Consider the following 18847-nt stretch of genomic DNA (forward strand, 5'->3'; position numbering starts at 1 on the left):
AGCAGCCCCATGCCAAGGCACCATCCAGGCTGGGGTGTGCCCAAGCCGTGTTGGTGGCCTGATGGCTTGGGTGGTGTTGGGGCCGGGCTGGTGCCCTGTTTGATGACAGAATCTGGATCTGGCCTTTCCGTCAGGATTTTTCTGGGGGTGTGAATCATGGAGGTTTGACTCCGAGCGTGATGGCGCTGTTTGATGTCGCTCCAAGCTGATGGGGCTGAAATATCCCTTAGGATCTTGGAGGCTGAGGGAATGTGACGAAGTGGCTTGGGTTCCCTGTTGGCTGCAGGCCCAAAGGACTCGAGTTCCTCAGCTCTTGAGATCAACAAGAAGGCTCCTGGTGAACATCACAGCTGCTGAGTTGGACATCACAGAATCATGGCATGGTTTGGTTTGGAAGGGATCTTCAAGATCATCTCATTCCAACCCCTGCTGTGGGCAGGGATGTCTCCTCCTACCTCATGGTGCTCCAAGCTCCCTCCAACCTGGCCTTGAAGCCAACCTTGATCACCTGGTATTTCATCCACACACGGTGGATTTGGGCTACTCCTGTCCTTCCCAGCTGTGAGTTTGGCAGCCTCTGTCATCTGCCATGGGAATGACCTGAGGAGCTGTGTCCTGTTGTTTGGAGCTTGCCAGAACAGCTGTGCCAGATGTGCTTTGGGAAAGGGAGGGATAGAGTGGGCTGCCTGCAACAGGCCTAAGGCAAAATGCCACACTCGGCTTTTCCTTTTTTCCACGTGTTTCTGAATCCCACAATCTTCACACTTGTGCTTCTTCACCAGACCCTGTTGCCATTGCAGGTCCAGATGAAGCAACCCAGCCTTCCCTGACCCTCCAAGGAAGGAGGAGAGGACAAAACCAGATCAGCCTGGTGTTGTCTGGAATCAGGTTGGACCTCTTGCACCATCTGTGTGACTCAGGGACGCGGGGAGCACCATCCATGTCCTTCCCACCTTATCCATGGCCTCTCCTTTCCCTCTTGGGGCTGCACTTCACAAGCCTGAGCTGAAAGAGAGATTCCTCCCTTCACCATTGAGGGGAGATGAGGTTGGAGCCACCCTCCAGAGAGAAAAAAGGGGAGAAAGTGGGAAACGTTGACATTAAAACATCCCTGGATTTGGCTCCATCCCACCCCTCCATCCTGGGTTGAAACCACGCTTTGACTCCAGTTACACAAAAAGGCCTGGCCTTGCAAAAGGTATTCCCAAAGTCTGGCACAAACACCCTCTGTGGCTGCCAAGCCCCAAGTTGTTGAAGGTTTCTTTTTCCTAAAACTTCCAGGCCCTGTTAACTGTTGAATCCCCTTGGTGACACCCACTGGGTGACACCCACCTGGCCCAGTTTCTGCTGCAAGGCTCACCCTGCTGCCCTCCCCTCACCCTGCTTTCCTCCCGTCCCTGGGAGATGGTTTTAACACCTCCCTGCTGCGTTCTCCATCTGCACTCCCACTCCCTCAGTTCTCTTTGCCCTTGATTTTCTTCCAGCTCTCTTCATCCCTCGCTTGGAAATCAATGGATTCTGCTTCCAAAGGCACCGTTCCCTCCGGTGCTGGGCTGCTGGTTGGAGCCCAGAGCCCTTGCAGTGGCCCTGGGCGTGACTGCAATGCCAACAGGGACCAAGAATAGCAGGGATTTGGGACCTGGCCAGAGCCTGGGATGCCTCCCAAAGCCTTGGCAGCCTCCTCCAGGGGCACAGGGATAGGGGTCAGGTCCACCCAGGTCGCACAGGAGCCCCCAGCGGTTGGTTAAACTGGGATTTGGGGAATCCTGCAGCTTCCCAGCCCCTTGAAGAGCTGATTTTAGCACCTGAACAGGGTCTGCACATAAGAAAATACACATTTTACACACAGAAAGGACTTCCCTCCCATCCCATCTTATTGCTTTACCTCACTCTCCCTGTCCTTAATTATTTCCCCCCAAGCTTTGTGTGTTTGCCTTGAATTACTTTGCTTTGCACCAATATTTCTCTGCTCCCTCCTTCTCTCTTTCCGCTTCTGTCTGAAATATTAATCTTGTTTATTATTATTATTATTATTAACCTCCCCTCTCTCTAATCTATTTAAAAGCTTTCTCACATTCCCACTTCCCACAGCACATTTCTCACTTGGCATTTTTTTCTATTCAGCTGCACTTTGCTTTAACAGCCTCATTTATTTACTGCTCATTTATTTGTTTTAATTCCAAAGCTTTTCTTCTTTCTTCTCGTGGGCTGTGTTCAAGCCTTTTTCCCTCTTCCCGCTGAGGAGATGCATTTTTCTGCTCGATTGGCTCCGAGATGAGCTGGATTTGGGGTGATAATTCATTTTCATTTGGGGATTTTTTGATGGGATGGAAGGGAAGGAAGACTCATTTTCCATTTTTCCAGCTGCCTGAGACAACCCTGGTTTTATACATTAAACAAGCATGTGGATTAATACCTGCTTTTTTCCCTCCCTGCTCCAGCAGATCCCGTTTCCTGCCTGGTGTTTTTCATGCCTGTATTTATAAGGAATCTTGCTCAGAGGGAATGTTTTTTTTCCCCCCAGATTATTTCTGAAATATTGTTGCTGCATTATCTGTCACGTGGGCCTTTCACATCCTGCCTAAAGGATGAAATAGTTCAAAATTCTTGCTCAAGGTCAGACCAGAGAACAGAATAGAAAACTTGGAAAACTGGGGGCTCATCCCCTCTACCTGCTGGACACCGAGACAGGATCACTGAGGGTTGAAGCTGTTGCTGCAAAAAAAGGAGGAATTGGGCAAAGGAAAAAATGTTTGGAAGCAAAAAACTCATGACAGGGGTTGGGAATGGGTCCAGCTTCCCAGGATTTGGCGGGCATGTGGGCAGAGGAAGAGACTTCCCAGATTCCTCAGGGAATTGATCACAGTTGCAAGACTGTCAGAGCTCCAGAAGAGCTTGGAAAAAGCCCTCAGTGGGATTTTTTTTGGTTGTCCTGAGCAGGGCAGGAGTTGGCCTCGCTGATCTTTTTGGGTCCCTCCCAATTCAAGGTATCCCATGATTCATTGATTAATTTGGGGAAAACAAAGAGCACCTAGATGTTCTTCCTTCTGTTTCCGCAGCATCTGTGACCTTACAAACCTTGACCCTGAGCTCCCCTTGGTCATTTTTCTCTCCAAAGGGTCCTGCCAAGATATTTTGACCAGGATTTCTTTTATTTCTCAGTCATTTTCGCTCCCATTTGTAGATTTTTAACTCCTGCAGGTGTCTGTGTGCACTTTGTGCCTCTCCTGCACTCTGAGTCATTTGGCTCTTCTGCACCCTGATTCAAGAGGTGTTGTGGGAGCAGAAGGAGGGAGCCCAGAAAGACTGGAAAGGTCATGGGGGACTGGAAAAACCTGTCAGCGCCCAGAGTCGGTCTCCAGGGAGCAACAAACATTGTCACCTGGAAACTCTGGAAAGAACAAACCAAAATGCATCAAACCCCATCCCTGCCTGGACTATTGGAGCCTCTGAGTGACATCTCCAGGCAGAAAAAGTGGGATCAGGGGTGGAACAAGAGGATCTTAAAGGTCCCTCTCAGCCCAAACCTTTCTATGATTCCATGATTGAAGAAATGCTTCCTGCTTAAAGCCTCTTGCACAAGTGAGATAATTCTGAATGGCTCTGGACAATCCAAAAACCTTTCCTTGCCTCCTCTCCCACTTCCCAGAGATATTAAGTTCCCATTCTATGGCAGAGAGAAAGGATGCAGGGTGACAGCAAGCAAGAAGTCACCCAGCTGCCTCTGGCTCGCTCCAGGTTTGGTGGCTCAGCCCAAGAAGGGACTCCCGTGTTTGGATCAGCTAAATTACTCCCCAAATTAGCAATGCAGACAGGAGCAGGCCTCGGAAAAAAAAGATTGGATAAGATTGAGAGGTAAAAAAACATCGCTATCTACAGCCTCATAATAGGTTCCTACGCACAAACACACCCAGCGCTGATCACATCTCGGCTTCTGGCACTGCCCAAACCTCAAATTATTGCAATCAAAGGAAGCCAGAGACGAGGCAGTGCCGGTATAAAACCTTCCTGGGATGCATCTTTCCACACTGCTCCGGCTCCGAGGGCACGAGGACCAACCATGAAGGCTCTTCTGGTGGCCCTGCTGGCTGCAGTCCTGTGTGCCCAGCAAGGTAAGGAGCTCAGCAGGCTGGGAGAGCCGGAGGAGAGGATGGTGAGGAAAAACAAGGAGAATAAATGAGGGACAAGAGGGTTTGGCAGCTTTTGTTGCAGCTGCTGAGGTCTTGGTGGGGCATTTTTGGCGTCAGCCACGGCGAGAAGTATTTGGTGTGGTTGAGTCCACACTCCTAGGTGGGTTCTCTGTAGCCCAGAGGAGACGAATTCTGGTTTCTCACACCCTCAGATATCCAGCTCCAGCCACTCACAGCTGAGGACACGACCTGAAAAATGCTGACAGGAATCAAGCAGGGCTCAGAGTTTTTGCCGTTGGTTTGATTTTTTGCTCCTGAATGAAACTCGAGGAGCTGTTGTGGACAAAAGCACGGTCGGGTCTCGCCACCACATCTCCTGCCAGCATTTCACTTTATTCCCCACAATTCCAATTAAGCAACAAGGCTGCTGGCAGATATTTGAAAGCCTCAGAGCTCTTTGCTCCTAAATTGGAAGAGCTGTTAAGTGCCTGGGAGTGTGATTGGAACGGGATGCACAAGGCACTGCTCTCCTCCTCTTTAAAAGGAGGTGCAGCCATACCTGGTTAATTGTGGGGGAATATCCAGTTGGGAAATCTTGGCTCTGGGCATGGATTTGCCAGCTCCAGGAGCACAATTTGCACCCTTAAAGCCGTTTCTGGCTGCATCTGCAAAACTCCAGCTAATGGAGGGTGGAGGGCAGACGCAGGAAAGGCTTTAGAGCAGCCCTAATGGCTCGAGCTGTTATTGTTTCCTGGCTGGAAGGGATTTTCCCTCGGATCACTTAGGGAACATCAGGGCTTTCGGCTGCTCTCGGCTCCATCTTCAGCAGGAAGTGGTTTGGGAAATTTGGCAGGGAAGCAGACCAGGGAGAGCTCCAGGGTCTGTAAAGTGCAATAATCCTCACCAGGTCTGGGTTTTGCTTTGCCTGCAAAGGGACAGGAGCCCCCAGCTCGGGTTGGGGAACCTCCAGAGGAGACCTGGGAGGCTGAAAACGCCCAAGTGATGGGGAAATAGTGAGGGATGAAAAGGAGAACTTAAATCCAGTTTGCAAAAAGGATGATTTTACCTCCTGCTACAGAGAACCCCTGAGCTTGCAACACCTGGCACTGGAAGAGAGCAGAGAATCAGCAAATGATTAAATGGTTTGGATTGGAAAGGACCTTAAAGATCATCCTGTTCCACCCCCTGCCATGGAAAGGGACACCTTCCACTGTCCCAGGTTGTTCCAAACTCTGTCCAACTTCTCTTGAAGCATCTGGGAAGGTTTCACAGCAAGCCAGTCCTGTACTGAGACACCCAGAGCTCCCCAGATGACAGAGGGGATTTTTTTTTTCTCCTCCTTGGGGTAGTTAGAAACGAAAAGGGAATTCGGTTCTCTTTTGAAACTGTTTCTGGAGTTGCTTCACCAAATGTCATGGTCAGATGAGAGCTTGAATCAAGAGCAGACTTCGAAGGGTCACTGGGAGGCATTTCCTGGCTGAAAACAAGTCCAAGTTTGATTGGAAGGGGTGTTCTGTGAAAAAAAGGAGACTTCCTGGGCTGAGAAAGTCATGGAAAGCAGAACCAGGGAAATCTCAGCGTTGTGGAGACCCCTCATTGGTTCGTAATTTTTGTTCACCTTCAGCCAAGAGCTCTTCACCGCTGGTGGCAATGGAGCAGGATTTCCTGAGAGCAGCCCAGCTGCCTCTGTCACCCCCACCCCAAAATGAGGAGCATTTCTTGGAATTTTGGGCAGGAGGGAAACAATTTCACCCAATTCTGAATTCACCTCTGGAGAATAAAAAAGCACATCTGTGCTCTAATGGCCGGACTGGAAGTTTGACTCAATTTACTTCAGTTGTGCCCAATAATATCCCAATTTTTTCCCGGCTCTGGGATAGACCTGGCTCAGCTGTGCTGAAGAAATATCATGGAGAACACCTTTTCCAGGTGTTGATAGGAATAATCCATCCATTGTCCAGGGCAGCAGCCTCTCCCAGGGAACTCCCTTTGCTGTGGTGCCTCAGTAATTTGGCTCCCAGGAGTGTCATTAGTCATTAATTAATTCATGTCTGGACAGGGTTTTGTAGATGTAAGGTGAAAATGTTTAAAATTGATGTCTGGAATTAGGCTGGTTCCTCTTCTCCTTGCCAGGACTTTGCTTTTGGAGGTTGGTTTTCAACAAGGCTAACGGGGAGAAGGAAAAAATCACCTGAAAATGCTGCTCAGGTTAAAAAATGTTAATTTAACCCTTTAAAATCTCAATTCCAGAAAGAAAACTTGGCTTGCTCTCTACATTTGTTTTCTAAGCCGCATTAATCAAACCCAAACTTATTTCACTTGCTGGGAAAAGCTGTCCACAGCAGATTTTTCCCCTTGTACCTCCCAGGGCTTTTGGTGCTTTGTTTTTCCCGGGAGGGATTTGCTGGGAATCACTAATCCGTGTCGTGGGTGTTTTTTTCCAGCTTCCTCCCTGTTTTGCTACACCTGTGACAATGAACATTCCAACTGGAACTGCATGAAAACCTACAAGTGTGAGGACCATGAGAAATACTGCGTCACCACCTACAGCAGAGCCGGACTTGGTGAGTCCCAGGAGCTGGGATTGGTTTTTTTTTCTTCTACAGACCTTGGTGGGCAACTTTTTTTTTTTAGGGAATTGATGGTTTTGTTGGGAAGAAGTGAGGATTTTCAGGTTCAAGTGTCTCAATGTGCTGTGTGCTGTGTGGTGCTTTGAGTTAGAAGGGACCTTCAGGATCATCTCATTCCAGGGACACCTCCCACTATCCCAGGCTGCTCCAACCTGGCCTTTGACTCTTCCAGGGATGGGGCAGCCACAGTTTCTCTGGAAAACCTGTGCCAGGGCCTCACCACCTTGTGGAAGGGCTGGCTGGAGCAGCCAGATTTCAGGAGCAGCCTCTGCTGTTTGATCTGAGATGTTTTGGGATGGAGGGTGCCAATAACATGGTTTTAAAAGCTGGGAATGCATGGAATTGCTGTCCTACAGGAACCACAGAATCATTTAGGATGGGAAAGACCTCCCAGATCTTGAGGCCAGTCTTTGACTGGCCACCACCTGGGCAACTAGATTGGAGATTTAGGCCAGTGTGGATTTCAATCAAGGATTTTCCAGTGTCCCCCATTTGACCCAGGATTCACACCCTGTCAAACCCTCTGAGAGCTTTTATTGCTGTGTGGAAAATTAAGAAAATTGCAAATCCCTCTTCTCTGCTCAGCTCTTCCAATAGAATCCTAAATCCCAGCTCTCCTTTCTTACCCCTTCCCCACCCAGGCAAGGACACGGGATACCGCATCACCAAGAAGTGCTCCACGGAGTGCCCGGAGACCAACGTGAACTTCGGGATCGCCGCTTTTTCCTCCAAATGCTGCAGCTACTCCCTGTGCAACTTCAGCGGCGCCAACAGCATCCGGATCAACTACGCCGTGATCCTGCTGGGAATGGTGGGCAGCCTGATCTGTGTGCTCAGGGTGGGATTGTGATCAGGGGTGGCAGGAGGTGTGACGACCCGAGGAGCCACAAGGCGTTCCCCAAGTGAGGAACCTCGGCTGAGTGTTTCCAACGGTGGCCCTGTTTTATTCCAAGACATTGCCTCAGATCCCAACATGACAAGGCAGCGTAGCTCCTATTTCCCCCCCTGTTGTTTTATACTAATTTTTCCCTGGAAAAGCTCTTTTGATAGCACGTGTGTGATAATTGTCTGGCAAAATAAAGATTTGTGTTATTCTAGAGTGTGTTTGTTGTATCCACACCAGGGCCAGCCTGAGAAATCAGCTCTGCTTCACATTGAATTCCTCTTTTTAGCACTTGGGAATCTTCTCCAGGCTGCCTTTCCTAGCTTTCTTCCATCCAGCAGCTCCAGACACTCCTCAGAGCCAGATGGTGTCCCAGATCCCTCTGAGATAAGGAATGGTGTCAGTCTGGAAAGGTCAGAGATGTTTGTGTTGCTCCCATCACAGACAACAGCAGGAATTGTTTTGTAAATGCTGAGACAGGACCAGAAATTTGGTCTTGCAGGAATTTGCACTGGGAACTTCTCCCAGGACCTCTGCAAGGTGGGTTGTTCCAGCTTATAAAACAGGTAAAGGTCCCACCCCAAGATGCTGGAGACACCCAAGGTAAGGAAAAGGCTGCTGGAATCTGTCCTCATGGAAAGGAGACCCTCGTGCCTGCTTGGGGATGCTGCTTGCTCCTGATTTTCCTGTGGGAAACAGGCAGGAAGAGCCTGGGAGGGGTGAAGGTCTCTGAGATGATCGGGGAGGTCTCTGCTCCATCCCTTCCCAGGGTTCCTGCTGCATTTCCAGGCTTAGGGATGGTGGGGATGGGATAGAGATCCCCTTCAGCTCTTGGAGGAGCAAGACTACAGCTAAAACAGGCAAATAAAATAGTCTTGGATCTGGAGAGCATGGAAAAATGCAGCATTGAATTTTGGGAGGGTCTTTATAGTAGCATCTGGAAAAAAGATCTCCAGCCTTGTTTTATTTGAGGGCAATCTGGTGCTGGATTTGAGGGGAATCTTGTGGTGCATTTGAGAGGAATCCTGTGCTGGAATTGAGGGCAATCTTGCACTGGATTTGAGGAGAATCTTGTGCTGGATTTGAGGGGAATCCTACTCCACCAGCACTGCAAATTCCACGTGTTTCCGTGCAAAGGGGAGAAACCGCAGTGCTGGGTGAAGGTTGTAAAGATGGGATTAGGTTTAGTCATCCTATAAAGATTTAATTTCTGGTCAGGAAGGGAGTTCTGGAATTCATTTCGATGGGATAACTGAAGTGAAAGTGTTGCAGAATTTCTGAGGGGAATGTTTACCCAGAAACTTGGGGCTTTGCACTTTTTTAAAATCACTTTTCCCATCACTTTATGTTAATCAAAATCGTTTCTGAGATGCTTCTCGATGCTTTCGGCCAACTTTAAGTTCCACATTTAGTAACAACATCTGAATTTCACAGCTACTTTTGCATTTCAGCACTTGTTTGATAAAAATTGCATTTTCCCCCCAAAATAAACAATTGTTTGCCCTTCTCATGTGATGATTTCAACCAGGTTTAGAACAAGATAAGCAAAGCATTCTCCTTTCCTTCTCCACTCCACTGTGTCAAGGGACATCTTTCCACCTCACCTTCCACTTTTATCTCCAGTTAAATCCCCTGTTACTCTTTACAAAGCCATCCTGAACTTCAGGAATCCCAAATTCTGGTAAACTGGGGTTTTATCTTCTCCTTTGCCTTGGTTCTTCTTGTGTCCTTTGTGTCCTTCCTGCCCTCATGGGCTCCTTTCATTCTGTCACCTGGCCCTGGTGGGGACAAAATATCAGAGGGAGGGCCATATGGACCAGCTGGAAGACTCCGGGAGCATCTCATGGAAAATCTGTCAGGAATCCTGCAATAAAGCCTTTAAGAATTCCATTCTGTCCTCCTCCAAACCTCAGCAGCTTGCAGGAGGCAGGAGATATTTTTGGGTTTGGCATGGATGAGATTTTTGAGGGAAGGCAAAAAAGAAGCAGTGCCTGAGCTGCTATTTCTGAACCTGTCAGGGGATGCTGTTGGAGATAAATCCCAACGTGGGCTGGCTCTGGAACGGAACAGCATCTCCTTGGGATTGGAGCCCTCAGGATAGGCCCCAATAAACATGGATTTACCACTAGAGACTCATTAAGTCTATTCTGGCTTTGGAAAAATAAAGCGTTTCACAATATTTTGCACTGACGTGGAGGGAGCTTTGTTTTCCTCCTGCCGGCTGCCTTGAGGAGGCCGACGGAGCCAAGCCTTGCCCCTCCTCGGAGATTTTCTGGGTAATTGCCACCTCTGCTCCAACTGAGTTTCGTGCTCTGCCTATTGGGAAAGCCAAAATTTCCTCACCTTACTCATGCAGCGCTCCAGAGGGACAATTTTTATAAAGTCCGGTTTGGAAGTGTTGGAAAAACTGACATCACCTTCGGAACCCGGTGTGTTTTCCCGGTGAGGTGGGTCATGTCGGAAGCCCAAAATATTCCATGGGAGATGGGAATCTGAGTGAACTGGAGAGAAGGAAAAAGGGAATAGAGCAGATGGAGAGCAGCAAGGGGCAGAGGCTTTGGGGCAGCTCCTGCAGCTCTGAGGATCACGTGGAAGGATTCAGCTGGATCTTTCCTGGGATTGTGCCTCTGCTCCTGAGACTTGACGGCAGAAAGGCAACAGTGGGAGGGAAAAAACAGCAACAAGCCCCAAGAAGATGGGGAGGGTTGTGATTTTGTTCAGGGAAATTGGATGAAACGTGATTTAAAGGGGAAAAAAAATGGAGGAATAAAGAGCACAATCTGGGAATCCGATGGAATAGTCCTGTTTGGCATTTCACAAATTTTCTTTTTCTAAAGACTTAATGAGTTGAGATCATTGATCAGCCAACCCCTCCTTCTCCATGCTTTAAGTGGTTTGTTTTTTTCTCCCTGATATTTTTTTTTTTGTGAATTTGTGAAAAAATTCCCAGCTTGTTCCATGCCATGGCAGTGGGTGTTATTTCTATATTTTAACTTAAATGGTCATTTTTCTTTGCTCTGTGGAATTTATTTTCTAATAAGATAACATTTTCTCTTCATAAAAAAATATCCCAGAAATATTTCTGATTTTGAACTTAAAAAGGAGACAGAAAATGATGCATAGTCCCCTCTGAAAAGCAGCAAAAGGATTCTGCTCTTCTGATCTCACTGTCTTGACAATCCTGGGAGACATTTGGGAGAAGTTTCCATCCCAAATTCAATTTTAAATTTAAATTCCCTCCATTTCCATATGTGCAAGGACACGATCTTGGAGGATGCACCCCACTCTGAGCCCTGGAAAGGAAAACCTTACTCTTTTGCAGGGAAAATTGCTTTGTTTTCATGTTTTGCTTTTCCCCCACTTCTCCAGAATTAGAAACAGTTGCAGAGTTCACGTCAGCTGGAAGCAGCTGCCTTGTGAAACAACCAGGAAAAAGAGAAGTTGTGGGGGAAAACACACCCCCTTCCAGATTCCCAACAAAACGCCCTTCTCCAGACAAGCCCCGGCACGCTGCTCCCAGTTATCCATCATCTGACACACCAGCCTCTGGTTATTATTTCTGGATCAAAGCAGACGCTGCAGAGGTATAAAACCTGCCCTGCCCGAGCCCTGCTTATTTTGGAGGCTCCAAGATCTCTAAAGGATGAAGCTTTTCCTCCTGGTCCTGCTCGGCGTCGCCCTGTGCACGGAAAGTGGTGAGTCCCGACAGGATCTCTTTGCACGGAACTCTCCCAAAACTCGGGCATCCTTTGGTATTCCAGGATTTTTCAGTGTGGATGGTGAAGCTGAAGGGTGATGAAGGAGTTATTCCAGGAGAAGGGGACAGGGGGTTTAAGCCCACCAGAAACTGGAGGGATGATGATGAGGAGTGGGGGGTGAGATTCCCACCTCAGATGATTCTTGCAGACCCAGCCCAGCCTCTGGAATGGCTCAGTGGGATCTGAGAACCCTCGGGGCAGCTCCATGGGAACAGGGATATCCGTGAGGGATATTCAGGGCAGGAACGGGGCAAATCTCTGGATTTAACACTAAAGCCTGATTTCTTTTTATTTTATTTTTAAATTGGTTGAACCTCATACCATCATTTTCTAAATTGATAGAGGTGGTTGAGCCACAAGAAGATGCAATTCTGGCTCCCAGCTCTTCCTTATTGCTTCCAGAAGCAACTTTGCTGATCACAGAATCCCTAAGGTTGGAAAAGACCTCTAAGATTGTGGAGTCTGATCTATTAGAAAAAAACTGCATCATGGAAAGGGTGGTTGAGGATCCAAGCTGCCCAGGGAAACAGTGGGATCACATCCATGGAAGTGCTCAGAAAATAAGTGGATGTGGTGCTCAGAGCTGGGGTTTAGTGGTGAACCTGGACTCGATGATCTTGGAGGTCTTTTCCAGCCTTGATTCCATGATTCTCAGCTGATGCCAGGTTTGGGATGGAGATTCAGAGTCACATTCTCATTCTGATAATTGTCTGGGGGATTTTTTGGGAGAGCCCTGGGAAGCTGCACCTCATTTTTCCTGGCTGGACCCTGCCAAGGACCACACCTTGTGCTCTGGGACAGGCAGGGAACAGAAGGTGCAGCCTGGAATATCCCTCTGTTTTAGGGGAATGGTTGATTTCCTCAGCTCGGGAGTTCTTTGCCTGTTTACCAACTGAATTTTTCCCTGTAGGATTTCACCTGCAAATTCCTGGCCATTCTGGTCCTGGACTAACAGACCTCTTTGTCTCCCACTTAATTTGAGGATGGAAATATTCCTGTTGATCGATTTCACAGGCTTGATAATTGGAATTGTGCTCAATCTGAGAATGTCAAGGCAAACAAAAGGATCTTTTCCTGCAGCTTTACTCCCATTTTTTTTTTTTTTGAGAGATCAAGGAATGAGAGAGCAAATTCCTTGAGGAATTCTTCTCTTCAGTTAGAATAGAGGTCTTGGTGGGTGTGGAGACATCCAAAGGCAGACTTGATTAACTCAAGGTTTGCATCTGGAAGAAATAAAATTCCCTTCCCCTGTCAACCCTCGTTGCAACCTCAAGAAATGAAATAAAATTAAAGTGTTTTTCTGTAGCTTGACCAAAATTGTCCTCCCTGACTTCAGGGTGTGCCAGTTTAGGAGCCAGTCCCAAAGTCCTGGATTAACTGGTGAGTCAGACATCTCTGGAACACAGAGAGAGGTTGAAAAATTCACCCTTGGATGCTGCTTCCCCCTTCTCCTGCCAAGGAGACACCCAGGGCAACTGGAGTCTGAAATTAGGAGCTTTGGGAGGTTGGCATGAAACAGGATTTGGGCATGTAACCAGCCCCACTGTTTCCTGCACTGATCCAGGAAGTTTTTCCGGGAATGGGCTTGGATTAAAGATGCTGCATTTACTAAGGATTAATGTGAGCTCTGTGTCTGGAAAATCCAGTTTGGGGACTGAGTGTTTCTCTCTTTCTGAGAGGAAAGGGTGATTCCCAGTGAGGTGGAGCTGAAATATTCCATATTTTATATTCCATATAATCAAATTTTGCATGAGAAAAGAGAATGAAGCCAAACACCTTGGACAGGGACGATCTAAAGGAGGCTTGAAAAAATAAATTTGGGTCTGAAAGGTCAGGAGAATATGGAAGACAAGAGCCAGGTAGGACAAATGGAGGTTCTGGAGATGGGAATGACTATGGCAGGAAGCAAATTGAAAAAGTTGGGATGCGAAGTCAAAGAGAGCCACATCTGAGGCTTTTGGAATGACCATGGGAATGGTGGGAGGTGGGATCTGAGTTGTCTGATGGCCTCTGTCAGTGAGGGGCAAGAGAGGAAGAGCAGGGAACGTGAGGACTGTGGACCACAAGAGGAAAGGCCATGGGAAAGAAGGGGATGATGGCTGGAGTGGGAGAAGAAGGCAGAGTTTCCACACAGGCAGAAGAAGAATAGAGACCAAAAAGGTGATCCTGAGGTCATGGACTGAGCTGGAGCCGGATCTGGGCTAGCAGGACACTTAAGGAGCCTGTCTGGACTTGTCCAAGGTCAAACAAGGGCAGTGGAGAGGCTGGGACATTGCTGACAAAGGCACAAAGAAACCTGAGCAAGGGAGAGGAGTGGGGAAGATGAAGAGCAAGGAAGGCAAAGCTAAAGGACAAAGCTGCTGCAGGAATTAGCTGGGCATTAACTGCCAGCAGCCAGGGATATTCTGGAAATGAGGATGAGTTTAATCCCTGGAGGGTGACATTGCAGCCAGATAAACAGATGAGGAGGAAATTCCCCTTATCATGCAAAGAATCCCTCCCCAAGGATCTCTTTGCTCTCAATGATGCTTCAGCCTCGAGTGCCAGCTGTTCTCATTCAGTGATTTTAGCAAAGTGCTTTGCAGATGCAGAGTGTTCCAGATGTGCATGTTTTGTGGAGCAAGGAAGTTGTTACCTGTGGATGGCTGGAAAAAGGAATCTGATGCAGACAAGGCAGGGATTTGCTGAGCCCGGACTTCTCAGATCCAAGATTTTCCTCCTGGCACAGGAGAGCTCTGAAAATCAGCCCAGATCATAGAAAGGTTTGGGTTGGAAGGGATCTTAAAAACCATCTCGTTCCAGCCCCCTGCCATGGGTAGGGACACCTTCTGCCATCCAAGGTTGCTCCAAGCCTCGTCCAGCCTGGCCTTGAACACTTCCAGGGATGAGCCAGCCACAGATTCCCTGGTCCAGTGTCTCCAGACAAGAACCAATGGACAGAAACTGAGGCTTGGAGGGGCCAGGTTGGAAAGAAAACCCGAGAGCTTCACACTACAAGCAGTGGGACACTGGGCTGTTCTTCCCAAGAACACAGTGGAGATGCCAGATGTTTTAATGGATTCAAGGAAGAGTCAACCCAATATCCAGAGGGAAGATCCCTGAGGGTTCCTCAATGAGTAAACCACTGCTGTGGCAGCAATTTGAGCTTAATCTGGCTACTGGAGAGTCCTTGGGGCCAGGAATTTTCTGCCTGTGGCCACTGGGCTTGATAGATCATCCATCCATCCATCCATCCATCCATCCATCCATCCATCCATCCATCCATCCATCCATCCATCCCAGTTTTGTGCTCCTAAGGATATTCCCAGAGGTGCCTGATGGATGTTTTTGTGCTTCTTTTGCAGCTTTCTCCCTGACCTGCTTCTCGTGCAAAGATGCAACTTCCAACATCCACTGTCTCGGCACCACCAAATGCTCGGATAACGAGAAGTATTGTCTGACATCCTATTCCACCACTGGAATCGGTGAGTGTGGAGCTTTCCCAAGGCTCTGAGGACAAGGTGGGGCTCAGGTGGGGCTGACAGCTCATCCTCACCCCACCAGGAGGTACAGTGGAGGAATTAACGAGGATTTTAGCACGCAGAGAACAAATCTTGGGAAGGTGGGAACTTGGCATAGCCTGGGTCTGTTGCAACGTATCGTAAAAATACTTCTGATTAAACTCAATTCAAATTAAATACTGATGATTAACCACTCTCACGGCAGAGAGATGATGGAATAAAAATAATTATTTTTTTTATCCCTGCACAAACTGCTTGTCTCAACTCCAAGCTTGAGTTTATGCCCATGAGGTGGTAGAAATGGGAAGGGCCGGGTGCAGTGGAAGGAGCAATCCCAAGGCACCGTGACAATGTTTTGCAATCTCATATTGTACAAATGAGTCCCAAATTCTTGACCTCAGCTGGCCCTGAAACCAGCAAAGGATTTGTAAGGCCTGGAGATGGTGTCCATAGGTCACACATACACAAACAATGATGTGATGAAACCCGAGGGGAAACCCAACGGCATCGAGTGCAGAATAACAGATTCCCCATGGATTGCAGGCTATGATTGAAACCTGGGGGAAAAAAAACCATCCAAGATGAAAAACTGAACTTTTCCTGTTGTTTTCTTTCCTTCCCACTCCAGGCAATGACCGGAGCCAGAGAATCACCAAGAAATGTTCTGCGTTTTGCCCATCGATTGACGTGAACATCGGCATAGCTGGAGTCGCCACCAGCTGCTGCGAGACCTCCTTGTGCAACATTAGCGGGGCCAGCAGCGTGAAAACCAGTTCCACCATCCTCACCCTGGGGGTCCTGGCCAGTCTTGCCTGCATCCTTAGGATGGGTTTTTGAGGGGTTTTCGGAGAAAATGAGCTGCTTGGCTTTGCATGGCATGGTTCAAGCTGCGGTCCATCAGGTGGGAATGCTGCCCTGTGCCTCCTACCTGGAAGGTCACCTCCCATCTGGAGATATATTTGCTCTTTCCATGCTCTGATGACAACACAAAAAGATGTTTGGAGAGAAAGGGGTAAAATGGAGCCCTGCACGTGCAGAATGACTCCATGTGGTCACTGTCTCTCCTACTTCTGGCATTTATAACTCAGTGCATTTTTTGCCTTTCATTTTATCCCCGCCGTTCTCTTGTGCCATTTTCTTCCCATTTTCCACCCTGTATCATTTTGCTCCGAGAAAGCCTTTAATATTCCAGTTGTTAAACAGAAACTGGGCACAATAAAGTGTTATTTTATTCTATTGTGTGGCTGCGTGGTGTGGCACATTGGGCGTAGCTGCTGGATGTATCCATGTTATGGGATAAAAGTGGAGGCGTTCTCCTGCAAATTGAATGGGAATAATGCTGAAATATATTAAAATTACTTTGCATTCACTTCAGGAAGCCTCTCCTCAGATTTTATTTTTCTGCACTGGCAGAAATGGCATCCTTGTGACTCTATTTCAGAATAAACTGAATTCTATTTAACGTCCTTTCAATTCCTCTCCTGGGGCAGCTGCCTGGAAGGAAACAGCTTTTGTGCTCTCCAGGAAAGAGAGGGGACAAGGCAGGGCCTGATGGGAAGGGATCTGGAGCATTTTCTTTAAACTGGTTTAAGATCTCCCAGTGGAAATTCCATTAGAAGCATTAGGTTTATTTAGGAAGGGGAGAAGAGTATCTTGCACGGTGCTTAAAGGAAAATAGTAGGAAAAGACAGATGGTTTCTGGCAAGAAACCTGGAATTTTTCAGACTCACGTGTGAAAAAATATTAATGTCGCAAATAAATCTTTTATGTTTGCTCGTCAAGTTCAAATTGAAGGGACTCATTACCCTGCTCTGACCTTCCTTGTGGATAATCCTAGGAATGAGAGGTTCGCTCACTCCGACCCTTCCAGGGAGGCTGAACTGCTTTCTCCTGTGATGAAGGAGGTCTCCACAAGGACCATCCCAAGGAAGATCTCCCAGGGAAACCAGCTGGCTGCAGCTCACCCAGCTGGTTTTCTCTCCCTAGACTCCTTGCACAGCTCCAGGTACTTCTCATTCTGACAGGCATTTTCTGGGATTAGAGGAACAACAACGCTTGGGAACAGTCACATCTTTGTTCTTTACAGCAGCTTTGCCGAGGAAATGTTGGCTCATGGCTCCAGCTCATCCTGATCTGCTCTCACCCCTTCCAGTTCACCTTCCTCCCATCCACGTCCAACCTCAGCCCTGCATTCCCTGGTTGTTTTCCACATTTCCTTGTTGGCTTCTTCCTCCAGTCTTACTCTGGGTTTTTCCATCCAAACTCCATTTCCTTGCCTCAGCTGTTTCCTCCTAGGTGTAAATGCAAGATTGGGCAAGGATACTTTGATTTTGGCCATGAGTCTCTCCATTCTCCCCATGGATTTTAATGCCTATCCCAGCTGAGCTGGCTCTGTCCATCTGCTGGATTTATTCTCCTCACCCTGCATCCCTTCCTGGCAAATTTAGGGATATTCAAGTGACACGGATCAAAAAACCCCAAACAAGACAATTCTGTGACCTTGGCTGGCCATATTCCACCCCACACTCCACTTTTAACGTGGTGACAACTGAACTATTTGGAATAATCTTCATCCTGTGCTATCCACAGGTTTAGGATCCCTTAGGGACAAACGGCTGGCAAAGGGAGAAGCCAAGACGGGCCTCAGGTCTTGTTCTGCTGAGCTTGGGAGTCCAGACCTGCCCTTGGCAGCCAGGTTTAAAATTAAGGTCATGTTTTGGGCTGCCTGAACTTGACAGATTTTGGGATAGGAAGGATCCTGGCATGGCAAAGGTGATGGAAGCACCTGGGACACCCCTGGGGGGTTTCATGCCCTGGTTATGGCTGTTGCATGGAGAAGTTATAAACATAAACATATTCTGGGAGTCCAGAAGTGCCATCCCTAAGGGAGCAGCTCCATCATGGGTGGCTCCTTCTTGCCTGATTTCCCCCCCCGATCCCATAGGTTTTCCCTAGTGCCCAACGAAACTCATCCATGTGCTCCAAAGCTGACCCACATCCCAAAGCCCTTATCTGGAGGTGGAAACAGCAACTTCCCTGAGGTTCAGGAGGTCCTAAAAACACAGAACTCCCATGGTGAACCCTCCCCTTGGAGTGTTGTGTAAGAGGAGCCTCTGCCAGACTTCAGAAATCCTGATTCACACCTCCCACGCAGGTGCTGCTCCCAAATTCCAAATCCTTCCATCACCCTGTGTTTCTGGTGCCTCCCATGGCTGCACACTCGTCACATGGGAGCCCTGAGTTGCTCCATGAGCAGAGACGTCTGTGATGCCTGGAGGGCTTTTGGGAAGGAGATGGGAGTCTCATTCCAGTAGCTGGGATTGATCTTGGGAGGTAACTGCCTCTCTCTCCCTGAGGATTATATAAAACTCATTTTTCAGAGCTCTGAGTCACTGCACCAGGACCTGGATCAGCCAAGGAGGCCTTTCCCTGCCTAAATGAGGCGTCTGCAGAAGGTGCTTTAACTTTGGTCCTTCTTTTCCCTCTCTCGGGGCTTTCCCACCATTGGTATTGAAGGATCTGTGCTGCCTTCTGCTCTCCTTGAATAATTTCCCTGCCTTTTCCCTCACAACATGAAATTTCTCCCCCTTTTCCCTGTTTATTTGCCCAGATCCAACACAGTGCCTCAGTGCCAAAACAAGAGACAGGAGGGACGCAAGAGATCAAAGCAACACCCTCACTGGGTCTAAAAATCTCCTGGAAGCCATGGAAAGGGACAAAAGCAACCAATTTTCCAAAGCTGACTGCTGCTTTCCTGTCACAGAGCCAACTCACGGCTCCAATTTGAGTCCATTGCCAACTCATGGCTCCAATTTGATCCGCTTTAATTTTCCTGTATGGATAATAAGATTACTCCAGAGAGGTGAATCAGCTTCTTTGGGGATTTTTTTTTTTCCCTCAGTCTTCCTCAATCAATTCCTCAGTCTCAAACTCCTCACTTGGAGTC

The 18847-nt window shown here is 48.1% G+C and overlaps 2 protein-coding genes across 3 annotated transcripts; both read left to right on the top strand.

Moving 5' to 3' along the window:
* The first annotated feature begins 880 nt into the window (after window positions 1-880).
* On the top strand, window positions 881-7857 carry LOC111925200 (lymphocyte antigen 6E-like). 2 transcript variants are annotated; one of them, XM_023921616.2, is made up of 3 exons: window positions 881-4112; window positions 6575-6694; window positions 7402-7857. In XM_023921616.2, exons 1-3 carry the CDS (start codon window positions 4061-4063, stop codon window positions 7608-7610), a joined length of 381 nt encoding a protein of 126 aa, XP_023777384.1. In that variant the 5' UTR covers window positions 881-4060; the 3' UTR covers window positions 7611-7857. The 2 variants fall into 2 exon arrangements, with proteins under 2 accessions (XP_023777384.1, XP_023777383.1); XM_023921615.2 differs by lacking the exon at window positions 881-4112 and adding an exon at window positions 5193-5349.
* A 3160-nt stretch (window positions 7858-11017) lies between these two features.
* LOC111925199 (lymphocyte antigen 6E-like) lies at window positions 11018-16137 on the top strand. Its single transcript, XM_023921614.2, has 3 exons — window positions 11018-11338; window positions 14746-14865; window positions 15530-16137. Exons 1-3 carry the CDS (start codon window positions 11287-11289, stop codon window positions 15736-15738), a joined length of 381 nt encoding a protein of 126 aa, XP_023777382.1. The 5' UTR covers window positions 11018-11286; the 3' UTR covers window positions 15739-16137.
* Window positions 16138-18847: the final 2710 nt, after the last annotated feature.

This window comes from Cyanistes caeruleus, chromosome 1, assembly GCF_971803275.1.
Source record: "Cyanistes caeruleus chromosome 1, bCyaCae1.hap1.1, whole genome shotgun sequence".
Lineage (NCBI taxonomy): Eukaryota > Metazoa > Chordata > Aves > Passeriformes > Paridae > Cyanistes > Cyanistes caeruleus.